Consider the following 15568-nt stretch of genomic DNA (forward strand, 5'->3'; position numbering starts at 1 on the left):
ATCCTGCCTGCCCCTTCCCTGGCCAGCAGGCCTGTGTGGCCGTACCTCCGCAGGCCTCTGGTTTACGGGACTACTCCTTCCACCGCTCGGCCCCTGTAACTCGCCTCCAGATTTTTCACTTGACATTATTTGTGATCCCTGTACTGGTTGAATAGTGTCCCCCCAGATTCCTGGCCAAAGGATACCTGTGAATGTGACCTTATTTGAAAATAGGGTCTCTGTAGATAGAATGAAGTTAAGATGAGGTCATACTTGACTAGAGCGGCCCTAAATCCAATGATGGTGTCCTTATAAGCGGAGGAAGACTCAGAGGCAGACCACAGGGAGAAGGCCATGTGTTGACAGAGGCAGAGAGCCAGCATTCCAGGCCTTCAACCTTCAGCAGATCTGGGCCTTGCGAAGATGTTACACCTGTCAGAGCCAGAAAAGAAGAAAAGAGACCCACCTGGAAGCCATGTTGGGGAGTGGCCGAAGGGGCGCAGGAGCCCCGAGGAGCAGCCAGGCTGGGGGCCTGGTGTGGGTGGGCTGGGAGTGAGTGGGGAGAGAGAAGTGGTCTCCCTGCAGGAAGGTGGAGCCAGGAAGGGGCTGTCCATCTCTGAGGAGAGACCAAAAGGCCCCTAGCAGGTCCTGGACTAGGGCAAAGTGCAGGACTGAACTCTTTTCCTCCCTGTGGTCAAGAATCTAACATGCAACTATGATTATAAACTGGGGAGCCCCTTGGAGACCCAAGAGAGTGCTCACACAGCAGCACCCTCGGGGAACCTCGAGTCCAAGGCTCCGCGGGGACGGAGGCTGCAGAAGCCCAGGAAGAGCTGCCCCGAGGACCGCAAAGCTCAGAGCCTGGGCGCCCCTCCAAGGGTTGTTGGAGGGGCGTTTGGGGGCGAGCTGAGGGGTAGAGTGGACTGCAGCCTGGCTATAAGTGGCTTTCGGTGGGTGGCTGCACTCGCTGGCTGGAGCTTCTTCACATCTGACGAACAAGCGCAGGGGTGCCACCAGGCTCACAACCTGCGCCAGTCTGCGGCAGCACCATCACCGCCCCCGCTGCGGCTGCCGACTCGAGGTCTGACAGATGCACACCTGCGGGGCGGTCCCCGCGGCGCCACTGGACACGCCCATGTGACTGCCCAGGCTCGCCCCGCCCTGCCGCGCGAGACTGGGACCCGGGCGTGAGATCCGTCCCGCCGGGCGGCGACGCGCAGGCGCGGCGCGTGGCGGCTCGTCGACCTCCCGGCCTGCCCCGCGATCGCTGACGTCGCGCAGCCTCGTCCCCGCCGCCGCCGCCGCCGCCGCCGCCGCCGCCGCCGCCGCCGCCGCCGCCGCCGCCGCCGCCGCCGCCGCCGCCGCCGCCGCCGCCGCCGCCGCCGCCGCCGCCGCCGCTGCTGTCGCCGCCGCTGCAGCTGCCGCCGCCGCCGCTGCCGCCACTGGAGTCTGCGCCTCGTCAGTGCGTCCAGTCCCGCGCCCGCCCGCGAGCGGCCCGCGCGCCCAGCCACCGCCGCCGCCGCCCGGACGGCGCCCGGGGAGGAGGTGGCGGGCCCGGGGCCGCGAGAGCGCGGGTGACAGGCCCGGCCTCGCGGGGAGGCCCGAGCCGGCGGGCGCCCCGGCCCCGCACCGCACCAGCTGTTCATGAAGCATGTCGGCCACCAGCGTGGACCCCCAGGTAGCGGTGGGGCCGGGGTCGCGGGGCCGGGCGCCGGGGTCGCGGGGGCCCCTCGCGGAGCGGGAACTCGGGGTCGCGGGGGCCAGGATCGCGGGGCCCGGGGTCGCGAGGCCCGGGTCGGGGTCGCGGGGTCGGCGTCGCGGGGCCGGGCCGACGTCGCCTGGGACCGCGGGCCCGTTGGGGCCGTAGCGCGCCGCCCGCCGGGAGGGGTTCTCATGGGTAATTTTGTGTTCTCTTCTCTGGTGCTGTCCGCTCGCGCGTCTGGGCCTGCGGCGAAGCAGAGAACAAAAGGGCAAGATAATAAAGGTGAGCGGAGTCCGGATGGCGGTGCGGGCCGGGAGCGGAGGGGGCGGCGCTCGCCTAGACGGAGGAGAGGTCTTGGAAGCGGAGTTTTTCTCCTTCCTCTTCGGGGAGATGAAACTTTAGGCTGTGATATTGGGGGAGACGTAACAGGTCGGAAACGGAGTTTTCAAGGAGAAGCAAGCAAATCGGTGGTGAGAGTTAACTCCATCTCTCCCTCCTACGGCAGGCTGGTTGATTGGGGTGGGGGAAGGGAAGGAGGCGGGGGGCCGAGCGACCTGCCTGTCTGCGGCTCCAGGTGTGGGGCTGGCCCTGGGGCGGCCGCTGGCCCTTGGCCCTGTACGCTGGCGCCTTACCCCAGTCGTAAAGCCCCTGCCTTTTGAGCCTCTTGGGATACTCTGGCTTGGGGTCCACCCCCAAAACTCCGTCTTGGGAGAACTGGTGACGCTTCATGTTTACTCCAAAGACTGTTTTGAACCAGTGTGTGTGTTACTCCGGTGTAACCAAATACGGTTATCATGTTTTGAGATTGGAGAAGGCCCAGCACTTATTTACCTTTCCCTTCTTTTCCTGGCTGAGCGTGGTGACAGTGGAAAATAAGAGCACAGCCAGATAATAGTTAAGAAGCGTCGTTCAGTTGCAGGCTTCCCAGCTTTGCTGCCCGCGTAGCCAGGCTTTGGGAAGCACCGTTCTCTGTTTGGCAGACATAGATCTCAGACCACATCATCTTTACCAAAACCTGGTTACGAGTTCCTTGCATTATTTTGTCTGCACCTGTATTTTGTCCACATCTACCAAAGTACGATTAATTTTTATCAGAAACATAACCTAAGTTATTGAGAGTTTTGTATCAGTTTTCTAATTAGTTGTGTATCAGTTCTGTAACGTCTGTGCCCATTTTTAAGTAAAAGTGGTTTCTAGTAGAAGTTGATGGGTATAAACTTGACTATCTTTAATTTCTGTGATTAAAAATAATTTTAAAAAAATTCAAAGGTAATATTTTGCAACTTTTCATTCTAGTACAAAATGGTTCTTTGCATCAGAAGGATACAGTTCATGACAATGACTTTGAGCCCTACCTTTCTGGACAGTCAAACCAGGTGAGTTTATCTCTTTTTTTTTTTTTTTTTTTTAGCATTTTTACATTTATTTTGACTGAGGTTTGTAATAAACCTTTATTAGCGTATTTTTGACTTTATTATCCTAAACAACAGAGAAGCAGACTATAAAGTACTAGAAATAAAGGAAGAGGCTGACAAAGGCTTATATTGAAGAGCAGCTTCACGTTGAAGGTGGGGCATGAGTGCGGGGAAGCTGGTTTTCTCCCTGGAGGAAATGGCATCCCACACGCCTGGCAGGCATGCGGGATTCTCGTCGGCCTTAGCACTGGTGGGTGAGTGATGCATTGCGTTAGACAGAGTGGGGGTGTGCGTAGTTCTCTGAAGTTTTCCGGTGACTTTTTTTAGCTCTGGATGATTGGACTTTTGGTCTAGGAGCAGCTAGAGCAGGACTGTGGAGTGAGACTCCGGCCTTGGGTTCTTCACAGCACTGCTGACTGGGACACTTCTTCGATGGCTTGCCCTCTCTGTGCTTGCTTCCTTTTCTTAGGACAGTTGGAAGAGATGGCTCCTGATAGAGCTGTGGGGAGGGTGAGACTAGATGGTGCCCAGAGAGCTCAGGGCGGTACCTGCGTGAGTTGTAGCCACCGTTCTCCCAGGTGTTGCAGGCTTTCTCAGCTGTAGCACTAAGGGGATTGTGGACAGAAACACTCTCTGTCTGGGGGGCATTGTAGGATGTTTAGCAGCCTCCCTGGCCTTCGTCTGTGAGATGTCATTAGTATTTGCGTAGCACCCTCCTCATAACAACCAAAAATACCTCGGCAAACATCTGCTGGGGGGCTAAATTGTCCTGGTTAAAATCACTGGGCCAGTTGGAGTTGAGGTTTAAGCCAAAGATCTGCCGCTTTTAAAATGCACAGTGTATGTTTGCTTTAGAGCAAAATCAGGCTCCGCCTCTTCCCTGTGGAATGAAGCTAGTCTGCCCTTCTGTAGAACATCTTAGAACTTTTCTCCATTCTTCTCCTCCTGCTGCACTTGGCAAGTCAGCAGCTGAGGAGCCTGAGAGACCCTGTTCAGAGGGGCCCCCTGAGGGCCCACCCCTCCTCTGGGCAGGACAAGGGGCTGCCCGGTGATGGGCTTTCAGCCAGAGGTGATGACAGGAAGTTAAGTGGACTTATTTATTTCTCTCACATGATTTGTTCTAGCAGTGTTATGTGTTGATTTTAACCAAAAATTCAAGGGCGGGGGTTGCTTCACTTGAAACATTTCTTTATAGGGTAGGAGCTTTTGTTCCTCAGGAGGATGTCCTTAAAAATGGAGTAGGTGACTTTGTGACGTCAGTGGAGTAGTCCCAGCTGGCTCACGCTGGAGAAGCTGCGTGGAAGGACCGTGGTGGGTTGGTGCTACCAGTGGACAGCCTTAAAATATTCTCTTCATCCTGTGTGTTAAAATGTGTACTTGTCAGCAAGATGATTCATCAGCACATCACTTGGGAGTGAATTTATTGAGAAAAGTCTTAATTGAGAACAGACCTTCCAGAAATGCCCAGTTGTTGCGGAGTGTAGGAGGCGTGCAGCACGGGAGGGCTCTTAGATCCTAGTTTTCCCGGCCTTTTCGTCCTATGGATGAGGAGCCTGAAGGCCAGAGAGGCTCTGCTGTGCCTGGTGGCAGAGCCAGGCTGTGGGCTGAGGGTCGGTACCTCTCACCCAAGTGTGCAGCGGGGTCCTTTGGTCCTGTGTTTGCCACTCGTTTCTTCACATGGGCTGTGATGCAGTCAAGGGTCCCTTGAGATTGTCACTGCCTCGAGATGTGGACTCTGCCGTGACGTCCAGCCCAGACTGCTAGTGAGGAAGCCGGAGCGGAGATTGGTGTGGCAGGAAGCACTGAGCGCACACTTCCTGTCCGTCCGCTTGGCCTTTACCGAGGTGTTGCTGACGTGAGATGAACTGCCCGTGTTTGAAGAGGACGGTTTTACATGCGGCCTTGCCCTGGTGCGCGTGCGCGCCTGTGGAGCCATCACCGTGGTGGGGGTCGAGGGCGTATCCGTCAGCCCTGGGCTGCTTTCTTACCTTTTCTTAACCCAGCTGTGGTTTGTAGTAGCCAGTTGGAGACACTATATGGTGTTCTGATCTGTGAAGCCTTAATGCTGCGGATGACTTGGAAAGTATTTAAAAGCACGCCTTTCAGTTAGTTGACTTGTACCACACTCTAGTAGGACTGCTTGGCTCGGGGTGGGTGCTGCTTCCCTCAGAAAGGCCTTGGGGACCCTGCTCTCGGTGTGTGTTTCCTTTCCTAGTGGCACCCCGGGGCATCCTTACGTAGCAGCTCTGGATCCCCTTCTGTGACTTGAAATTCAGTCAGCTTTTTGGACATGACGGGGGGAGAGGAAGTATGGGGCGTGGTGGGGGCCTAGGGGCGAGGGTGAGGGGCTCTGGGTGGGGCTCTGATGCTGCTGGATTGTCCTGCCTTTGCCCTCCTAAGGGCCTGCCTGCTTTCTGGTTCTCTGTTTTTTTCTCTGAAAGGTAAGGAAAGACTGCAAGGACCCACAGAGTTCCTGCTCAGAGTTTTGGAGACAGTGCCTCTGAGTTTGGTGTAGGTGCTGCTGGCCAATTGCCAGGCCAAGCGTGTGGACGGAGGGGTTACTGGGGATTCTGCGTCTACACTCAAGCACTCAGTTGTCGGCAGCCTTGTCAGCGTGCCCAGTCACGTCTGACGTAGACGGAAAGGAGAAAAGTCAACTTTTTCGTTTTTCCTCTTTAATAATTTAGCTGTGTTCTCAGTGTAATGAGAAGCATTCACCTTTTAGGAATGTTGTATAAATTTACTAGTTTCAGGTTCTAGGGCTGATCATTTGTAGTTGGTTTAAGCCATGCTGTTGGTCGAGTCCTCTGATGAGATGTGGGCAGAGCTGCCCGGAGTGCTGGGGGCTGTTCCGCCACTTGAGGGTCAGTGTGGCATCTCTTCGAGACCTTGTGTCCACTGTCTCTCACATGCCGTCCGTCCTACGTGGTCGAGCTGACACGTATGCCTGTCTGCTCTCTTGGCAAGAAGCTCCTGTCTGGCCACCCTGAAGGCTCCTTCCTTGAAAATGGTGCTCAGTTGTCACCCAGGGTTTCTGTCAGGTTTTGGGTGGACTTTTCACCCAGCGGCACAAAGCTGGACGCATCGATGCCTTCTTGCGGCGCCTGCCCCATGCAGAGAGCCTGGAGGAGCTCAGCCCGTGGCTTCCTGCTGCTCCACAGTGGCCCCGGGGGCCTGGGCGGGGGTCAGGGCGAGCACTTGGGCACGGGCACTGGTTGCCGGTGGCTGCGTCTGGGAGCCGGGGGCGTCGTGCCGCCGAGTGGCATCGGGACACTGCTCACCGCTGTGAAGCTGCTCAGAGCCGCGCACCTCAAGGCGGGAGACAAGCACAGAAATTGTGTGGGTGTCGGAAGCCGTGGTCTCCTCTGACCTGACCTGCAGCCTGAAGCCCAGGAAAAGCGAGTGCACTCCAGGATTTTCCCCAGGAGCTGTGGGCGTGGGGGGCGTGCTCTCAGCCCTGGGTCACTTTGTCACTGCTTTCACAATTGCCCTTGGTACTTCCCCTCTTGAATAGTTTATTCCAGCCCCCTGCATCCCCCACGTAAATGCTTCTCAACATACGAGGTGTTCCCCGTGCCTTGGGCGTCTGAAGCCTTGGGCTTTCTGTTTCTTCCTCCAGTCCCTCTTCTTGGTCACTGTAATGGCTGAGTCACTTTATTGTTTGTGAACCTTAAAGCATTTGAGTAATTTCAGAATTTCTTCTCAGAAAAATGGGTATAGGAATCAAATGTTCCAACTTTCAAGTAGGTGGTTTTGGTCATTGAGCATGAGGGTTTTTTATAAAACTGGTTAAGTTTTGTTTTTGTTTTGTTTTGTTTTGTTTTTTTTCTTTTTGCGGTATGCGGGCCTCTCACTGTTGTGGCCTCTCCCGTTGCGGAGCACAGGCTCCGGACGCGCAGGCCCAGCGGCCATGGCTCACGGGCCCAGCCGCTCCGCGGCATGTGGGATCCTCCCAGACCGGGGCACGAACCCGCGTCCCCTGCATCGGCAGGCGGACTCTCAACCACTGCGCCACCAGGGAGGCCCTAAGTTTTGTTTTAAGTATAAAAAACTTAATTATAGGATAGGTTTATGGGTTTATCGTCTTTTTTTTTTTTTTTTTTTTTTTTCTTTTTGCGGTATGCGGGCCTCTCACTGTTGTGGCCTCTCCCGTTGTGGAGCACAGGCTCCGGATGCGCAGGCCCAGCCGCTCCGCGGCATATGGGATCCACCCAGACCGGGGCACGAACCCGTATCCCCTGCATCGGCAGGCGGACTCTTAACCACTGCGCCACCAGGGAGGCCCTATCGTCTTTTACTGTTTGGTTTTTCAAAGAAAGTCATCTAGGGGTAACTGTCCCGACTATTTGAGTTTGTTTTGTTTGGAGTGCCCATTTTGTTTATCGCTTTTGACTCGGTCACAAGGAGGCGCCCTAAAAGTCCAGCGCTTGGGGGTGTCTTTTCTACTGTCATTAGACTAATTCTACCTTGGAGACCTGTCAGCCTCCCTTTTTTGAGTCCCTTAGTTATACAAAGGCTACAGTTAGACGTGTCACACATGAAAGTGGTCTTCGGGGGGGCGTGGTTTTACCCGCGTCGTCCTTAAAAGAGATTGTTCTATGCTGCTCCTTTGACTAGCCCCGCGATACCCCTGCGCAGACGTATCGATGCGTAAGAGAAAGTGCGCGATTTGTGGTCATCCCTTTGGTTTCTGCACCCACCTCCCTGGCGGGTGAACTTGGGCCTCTTGACCTGGGCTGCACAGCTAACTGAGTAGATGGCGTGTTTGCTGTCGCCGGAGCCCAGCTGGGGAGCGTGGCGTCTGAAGAGCCTGAGGCCGCGGCTGGGCGGGCTTCTGAGGGGCTGGGCGTGAGCTCGAGCAGCCCCCGAACCCTGCGGCAGCACTGGCGGCCTTGTGTCCCAGCTCTCGGGGTGGCACAGTTCAGTTTCTCTGTGACGCGGGGCTGGGACACTCAGCCCGAGCACTGCGGACAGCGGGCCCGGAGCCCTGGTGGCGGGGGGTGGGGGGGTGCAGGCTGCAGCAGGGAAGGCCCCACGGGTTCTCCTGCTGTTCCTGGCACCTTTGCCTGTTACTCCGCTGCTTCACTCTTGGAGTTTGGAAGGAGACCCGGCAGATGTGATAGGAGATGGGTTGCCAGTAAGGTGGGGATGAAAATGGATTCAGTCCCCAGCACCGGAGGTCACTGCATGCAGCCTGCCGTGCACCCCGCGGCCTGGTGGGGACAGACGATGTCGGGAGGACTCGGCCAGGGCCAGCTCGGAGCCCTGGGGATGGTGGTACGGGTGGCACGCAGCGCCTTCTTAGTAAACCACGGCTGCTTACCCTGTGGACTTGAAGTGGGGCGTCTTCGTCCCTTTTGTCGTATGAACTTAAGTGTTCAAGGGAGAGCTGCAGCCTCACTGGTGCTTTCCTCGTAGCGACCTGCCTGCATTGACCCGTCGCGGGAGGAGGGGTCGGAGTCCTCCCAGGGCCGCCTCCGCCTTGGTCCTGCCTGTGGCTGGGTGACGGATTCAGGGGTGCCGGCTGGCTCGCTTCCTCTTTCCCTGGACAGTCCTGGCTGGAGGTGGCTGAGAACTGCCCATCTGCACGATGGGGTCTGTGTGACCAGGGCGTTGGGCTTCTCCATTAATAGTGAGATTGGGGTGGACTCGAGGGACGTGCCGTGGGTAACATAGGACGTGTGGTCTCACGTTCTAAATGAGCTCCTGTTGTGCTTAAGGCTGAAGTGCGGGTCAGAAGTGAGGTGCTGGCCCCGTGGGCTCAGTGTTCCGTGGCCGTGCTCCTGTGGCTCCGGTTGGATTCGTGGCTGTGTGGTTTGGATGCCACGCAGCCCCTGGGTCCTCTCTTCTCCCGAGTGCATTCCTTGTGTGCGAGGGAGGACGCGTTGACGTGGACCCGGCACCGAGGTGGGCGCCTAGCTGGTGGGGGCGGAGAGTGCTGACCTCCCAGGGACTGACTCTCCTCAGAGCAGCCCCTCCTGCGGGCCCAGGGTGGGTGGAGGCAAGCAGGGAGGTGGGGCTGGGGGGGCTACAATGCGGGGCCAGAGTCACTGAGATCCTTTCCAGGGCAGTGGCTCTGGCGGCTCCCCTGCATTCAGAGCACTGATGACGGCCGCTTGTCTGGCTTTTTCTACCCCCTGAGAATCTCAAGGATTTGTGTTCACAGGCAAACAGTTACTACTACATTTTAAAAGCGATTCTGGAATAGTCTGCCGTCAAGTGGAGCAGCCAACAGGAAGGAGACGTGATTCCTGAAGCCCCAAGAATCCTAGGATGGGGCAGGGAGGGAGGAGGTGGCAGTGGAGACCGGCAGAGGGTGCCTGGGTCAGCACCATCACGTGCTGGGCCGGGATGTGCTGAGGAACTGGCCTGTCCTCCACGGGGACTTCTGGGGGTTCCAGAGAGATACTCCCTGTTCTCATTCCAGTGAAGCAGAGCCTCCTCCAGTCACCTGGGACACCAGCCACCCTTTGCCGGCCAGGGCAGCGGGTCCTCTGACTGGGCGACAGGTGCGGGGTGGGGGAGGAGGGCTCCAGCCGCCACTCTGCTTGTAGAGCTTTCTGGTTACTTGGGAGAACTATGTAGAAATCGGACCAGAGGACTCCACGTTTGCCCCCGCTCTTACTTTCCTTCACAGCCTTTCCGCTCCCGGGCCCGGTTCTGACCAGGACCCCTGGGTGAGTCTCTCTCCAAGGAGACGTCTTCCCAGAACTGCTGACCCCAGGTCTAAACCCGGCCCTGGGCAGCTTTCCTGAGACCCACCCCCACCCAAGCGGAGGCCCTGCAGCTACTTAAACTCACTCCTCACAGGGGTTCCGGCCATCACACGGAGGCATGTTCTCAGTAAGGGTCTCCCCGCCGTAGCCAGCTCCCCTCTGAGAGCCCCAGGAAACGGTGGGGACTGAGGGGGCCAGACCCCTTTGGGCTCAGGGGTAGGGGCGGGGCAGGAGTCCTGGGGGTCATCCCGGTGAGTCATCAGCAAGCCCGTAGCCCTGAGTCCGTGGCTGCTGTTGGGAGTGTCTGCTGCGTCTTGGAAGCTTTTCTCACTGCGCTGTGCTGCCCGTGCTCTCAGTATCCTGCATGAGCATTATTGCCAGTGGGACAGAGACCTGTTCCTCAGGCTGAGTTCCTTGAAGTGGGTCACTCTTCAAGGTGCAGTGGAGGGTTGCTGAGAAGATTGCTGTCACCTAACTTGAATCCAGATCCGTTGCAAGTGACCCTTTTTGTTTGGAGTGGCCCCTGGGTCGTCTGGGCGTCGCCCTCTCTGTCCTGGCTGGGCCCCCTGGGAGGGGAGCCGCTGCTGCACAGGCCCGTTCCCCGCCAGCCCACGCTGAAGCAGCCTGCGCTGACGTAGGCGCGCTTGCCGTGGCAGCGCCTCCTCCGTGTCGGGACGCGTCTAACGCACCACTGCTTGTTTCCACAGAGTAACAGTTACCCCTCCATGGCCGACCCCTACCTGTCCAGCTATTACCCACCATCCATCGGATTTCCCTATTCCCTCAATGAGGCGCCATGGTCTACCGGAGGGGATCCTCCAATCCCATACCTCACCACCTACGGACAGCTCAGTAACGGAGACCATCATTTTATGCACGATGCTGTTTTCGGGCAGCCTGGGGGCCTGGGGAACAACATCTATCAGCACAGGTTTAATTTTTTCCCCGAAAACCCCGCCTTCTCGGCCTGGGGGGCGAGTGGGTCTCAGGGGCAGCAGGCTCAGAGTTCAGCTTACGGCAACAGCTACACCTACCCGCCGAGCTCCCTGGGCGGCACGATCGTGGATGGACAGACGGGCTTTCACAGCGACACCCTCAACAAGGCCCCTGGAATGAATAGCCTGGAGCAGGGTATGGTGGGCCTGAAGATCGGGGATGTCACCACCTCTGCAGTCAAGACGGTGGGGTCAGTCGTCAGCAGCGTGGCGATGACGGGCATCCTTTCCGGCAACGGCGGGACGAACGTGACCATGCCTGTGTCGAAGCCGACCTCGTGGGCGGCCATCGCCAGCAAGCCCGCCAAACTGCAGCCGAAGATGAAGGCGAAGAGCGGGCCCGCCGTCGGGGGCGCGCTGCCTCCTCCGCCCATAAAGCATAACATGGACATTGGCACCTGGGACAGCAAGGGGCCCGTGCCCAAGACCCCGGCTCCACAGCCCCAGCCGGCCCCCCAGACGGCCCCCCAGCCCCAGCCGGCCGTGCAGCCCCTTCCCACCCAGCCTCCCCCTCCGGCCCCACCACAGTATCCGGGCCCCCAGCAGCCGCCCCAGACCCGCTGGGTCGCCCCTCGCAACAGAAGCACGGCGTTCGGGCAGAGCGGGGGGACCGGCGGCGACAGTAACTCTCCCGGGAGTGCCCAGCCCAGCGCCGCCCTGAGCCAGGAGTCCCACCCCGTCCTAGAAAAACTGAAAGCCGCCCACAGCTACAACCCCAAGGAGTTTGACTGGAACCTGAAGAGCGGGCGCGTGTTCATCATCAAGAGCTACTCAGAGGACGACGTGCACCGCTCCATCAAGTACTCCCTGTGGTGCAGCACGGAGCACGGCAACCGGCGCCTGGACAGCGCCTTCCGCGCCCTCGGCAGCAAGGGGCCCGTCTACCTGCTCTTCAGCGTCAACGGCAGCGGCCACTTCTGCGGGGTGGCTGAGATGAAGTCGCCCGTGGACTACGGCACCAGCGCCGGGGTCTGGTCCCAGGACAAGTGGAAGGGCAAGTTCGACGTGCAGTGGGTCTTCGTCAAGGACGTGCCCAACAGCCAGCTGCGGCACATCCGGCTGGAGAACAACGACCACAGGCCGGTCACCAACTCCCGGGACACCCAGGAGGTGCCGCTGGAGAAGGCGAGGCAGGTGCTGAAGATCATCGCCTCGTACAAGCACACCACCTCCATCTTCGACGACTTCTTACACTACGAGAAGCGCCAGGAGGAGGAGGAGGTGGTGCGCAAGGTGAGTCTGGGCCCCGGGGGTGGGTCGCTGGCAGGGACAGGGACGTCTGAGCGTTCGTCACCCCAGAACCCAGGGTCCTTTTCCAGTTGTTAAGCAACACGGGCGCACACAGTCTTGTAAAGGACCTGCGGGTAACTTGCTCCTTGTCTCTTTGTGAATTATGATGTTTTCTAGAACAGTGCTTCCTAGTCTCTGTCCAGCCAGGAGCACTTAGAAATAATGTTCTGTGGCCCCGGGGTGGACAGGCGAGGCTGCTGGGGCAGATAGCCCCACCGAGGGCCTCCCTGGCCGTTGCCCTCCGCAGTGGGGACGCTCTGGTCTAGGGGTCGCTGCTTATTTCTCTCTTGAAAACCCAATATTCCTGCAGTTTTTGGAAACCTGAGTTTGCTCGTCTAGAGAGAGTAGAAGGGCAGGGGAGGGGGAGGTTGGAATGCAGGCAGTTCATAGCTGGAATGTGTGCATCTAGAGTCACAGCGCCAACCCTTGGGTGGGTCTCTGAGTGGGTCCCAGCCTCCTGTGGCAGCCCACGGAGTGAGTCTGCTTTGTAGGAGATCAGGGCTCAGAGACCTGTCAGTTGGCCCAGAAATGGGAAAACTAAGGACATCGTGACACACTTGGCAAGGCCACGTTGTTCAAGCAAGTTCGTCCTGAGAGTCTTCCTGCCTTTTGGGGTTCAGATGTCCGTCCTGTCATGAAAGGTCAGTTGATCATCGGTGGGTTTTCAACCCCCGTTTAGTCCTCTGTATGACAAAAAAAAAAAAGCGTTACTCATCTGGGAAGTTCAGTGTCCCGAGTGTTTTCCGGCAGAAAGGCTTGTAAACGGGACGTACAGAGAACACAGTGCTGGGAGCAGTTTTCAGGTTGTACAAAACTAACAGCTCACAGTTTGCAAAACTTTGAAAGCAGGTTGGTCCCACTCTCACTCTTGGGAGGAAAGGAGAAGGGCTTATTGCCAGTTACTGCGAAATTGGGTATAAAATGAAACACCGGGGCCTCCCTGGTGGCACAGTGGTTAAGAGTCCGCCTGCCGATGCAGGGGATGCGGGTTCGTGCCCCGGTCTGGGAGGATCCCATATGCCGCGGAGCGGCTGGGCCCGTGAGCCATGGCCGCTGGGCCTGCGCATCCGGAGCCTGTGCTCCGCAACGGGAGAGGCCACAACAGTGAGAGGCCCGCATACCGCAAAAAGGAAAAAAAAAAAAAAAAAAAAAAGAAACACCGAGTTGCTGGATTTGCAGGGGCAGGACGGAGATCGTGCTCATGAGACTTGACGTCCCTGGTGACTGGGCGCCGGCTCTGCGTGTGTGGCGTCTTAGGTGCTGTGGCTCTGGGTTCTGCTGGTTGTGATGAGCTGAGGGGTAAACTTCTGCCCTGCCCTGGTGGGTGTTTGAAGGTGCTGGTGACCTAGAACTTGCCTCGTGATGGTGCTGGCACGCCAGGAACGGGCGGAGGAAGGAGCAGCCCTCCCTCAGACCCTCGGGGCCCGAGGCTTCCAGGTGTTACTGCGGCGGGCTCGGCCGGGGTGTCCTCTATCGCTTGGCTTCGCTGTGAGGCTTCCCCGGGCTGCTCCTCCCTCCCCCTGGGGCAGCGAAGGCTCCAGAAGCAGGTGAGCGCCTGCGAGGAAAGGTGCACGAGCCAGCTGGGCTGAAAGCCTTTGTCCACAGGGGTCAGTGTTCCATTAACTCATGTTCTGGAAGCCCGACCTCTTGCTGTCCTGGTGGCCTCTCTCGAGCTCGCTGGGCTGTAGAGGAGTGGGGGTGGGTCTCAACTTGGCCCCCGAAACTTCCACCAGGACGCTTGTCTTCAGGGTTCATTCTGGAGTCGGGCAGCTGGCACTGCTTTCCATGCAGGAGTTGGGTGTGTCCTTAAGAAAGACGTGTACTGAGGTGAGGTTGGGAGCAGCTCCCTTAAAACCCTGGGCTTGCGGGCGAGGCCACCGTCACCAAGAAGGCCGCCCTGGAGGCTCTCAAGAAGTCCTTTTGTCTTTTTGTTTATCAGCTGGAGTTTGACTCCATTGCTTTGAAATGATCATGATGCTCAGGAACACATTGTGTTGAAAGGTGAGATGTGCTTGCCCTTCTGCAGGAGTGCTGGCTGTCCTGCACCTCAGCCGTCCATCTGAAAGCCAGCTGGCTCCTTAGGGAAGCACCAAGTCTTGTGGCAGCTGGGTCAGACCCAGCCCTGCGAGCCTCTGGGTTTTAAATGTAGAAACAGCCACTCCTTAGGGCACTTAAAATAGTGCAGGTTTTAAGTGACAGAGTCAAGCTGAAGAGTTCCTCATACGACTGGACTGGCCACTGTCCAGGGTCCGCTCTGCACAGGCACGGCAACTCAGTGGAGAACCGGGCAGAGCCAGGGTTAGGAGGGCGCCTCCTCTGTTGGGTTTGCTGTGAGAAGAGGCTGTTCACAGTCTCAGGGGCGGTGGTCCTTGTAATGGCTGAAGGGAGTCGGGGCTCTGGGAGGTGCCCCCCCCTCATCGGCACCACTCCAGCCGCAGCCACCTTGAACTCGAAAGAGAGGCTCGCGTTGCTCTCCAGGAGGGGGGCAGAGCTCCTAACCCTCCCAGTTCGGAGTTCAGGGTGGGGAGGCAGTGTTAATCCTTGGAGCTGCAGCCATCTACCCACCCAGCCCGGCTCACCCACGTGCTCGGGGGCTTTTCAGGGCGGTGAGACGGTTTGAAAAGCACCGCAGCTGCCCTGCCCTGGTGACGGCACGGAGGATGTGGGGGAGTCGGCGTCACGTGGACCTGAAGACACATGCAGTCCGTTTCTAGCAAAAGAGAGGGTTTCGCTTGCGTTGTACATTACACGTGTGGTGATCCCGAATGTTTGGGAGTTGCGTCATCGACCAGCCCCCGTCCAGCAGTGTCCTTTACCAGCTTCATCCTGCTTGAGGGGGGCAGGAGGAGGGGGACTGTTCCGTGTCTCAGCTGAATCGTAAGGAGAGGCCCAGATGGCTTCCGGCAGACAGGCAGCCGTGGGGAGGGATGGAGCTGCGGGTCACAGGCTTGTCACACACTTTGGGAAAGGTGGTCCTCTTGGTGGGAGGAAATAAACTGGCCGGGGAGCCCTCCCTGCCCAGGTGGCCACCATGTCAGGCGGTTATCAGGCGCCCATTCCGTGTGGCCAGGACCTGAAGCTCGGAACTGTCTTGGGCGGTGGCCCCTGCAGGGAGCAGGGTCCAGATCTGGCCACAGCACCTCGACCTGGAGGGAATTTGCGCGGCACGTTCGCTCACTGTGTTAAGCTTCTTTTCTCTTTCTACAGGAACGGCAGAATCGAAACAAGCCGTGAGGACGAAGCAGGCTCTGTACCGTCAGGCGTGGGGCTGGCGCGGTCGGAGGGTGTGTGCTTGGTGCTGTATCTTGGCGTCGGCTCTGGCTGGCCTCGGGCAGGGCTCGACTGCTCGCATCTTTACGTTCTGTGTAGTTCATTTTTGCCCAGATGATCTGCATTTGTTTGTATTTTTTCTATGTATTATAGTATTGTAGAACTCACTAATAAAGGACTATGTTTTCGTCAGCTTATCAA

General features: G+C 58.0%; 1 protein-coding gene across 2 annotated transcripts; it reads left to right on the forward strand.

Annotated features, from left to right (window-relative positions):
- The first annotated feature begins 1545 nt into the window (after positions 1-1545).
- On the forward strand, positions 1546-15568 carry YTHDF1 (YTH N6-methyladenosine RNA binding protein F1). Of its 2 annotated transcripts, none has more exons than XM_060119829.1 (5): positions 1546-1657; positions 1936-1963; positions 2978-3057; positions 10520-12040; positions 15305-15568. In XM_060119829.1, exons 1-5 carry the CDS (start codon positions 1631-1633, stop codon positions 15329-15331), a joined length of 1683 nt encoding a protein of 560 aa, XP_059975812.1. In that variant the 5' UTR covers positions 1546-1630; the 3' UTR covers positions 15332-15568. The 2 variants fall into 2 exon arrangements, with proteins under 2 accessions (XP_059975812.1, XP_059975813.1); XM_060119830.1 differs by having other exon boundaries at positions 1939-1963.

The sequence above is a fragment of the Mesoplodon densirostris genome, chromosome 16, assembly GCF_025265405.1.
Source record: "Mesoplodon densirostris isolate mMesDen1 chromosome 16, mMesDen1 primary haplotype, whole genome shotgun sequence".
In the NCBI taxonomy this organism is placed as follows: Eukaryota; Metazoa; Chordata; class Mammalia; order Artiodactyla; family Ziphiidae; genus Mesoplodon; species Mesoplodon densirostris.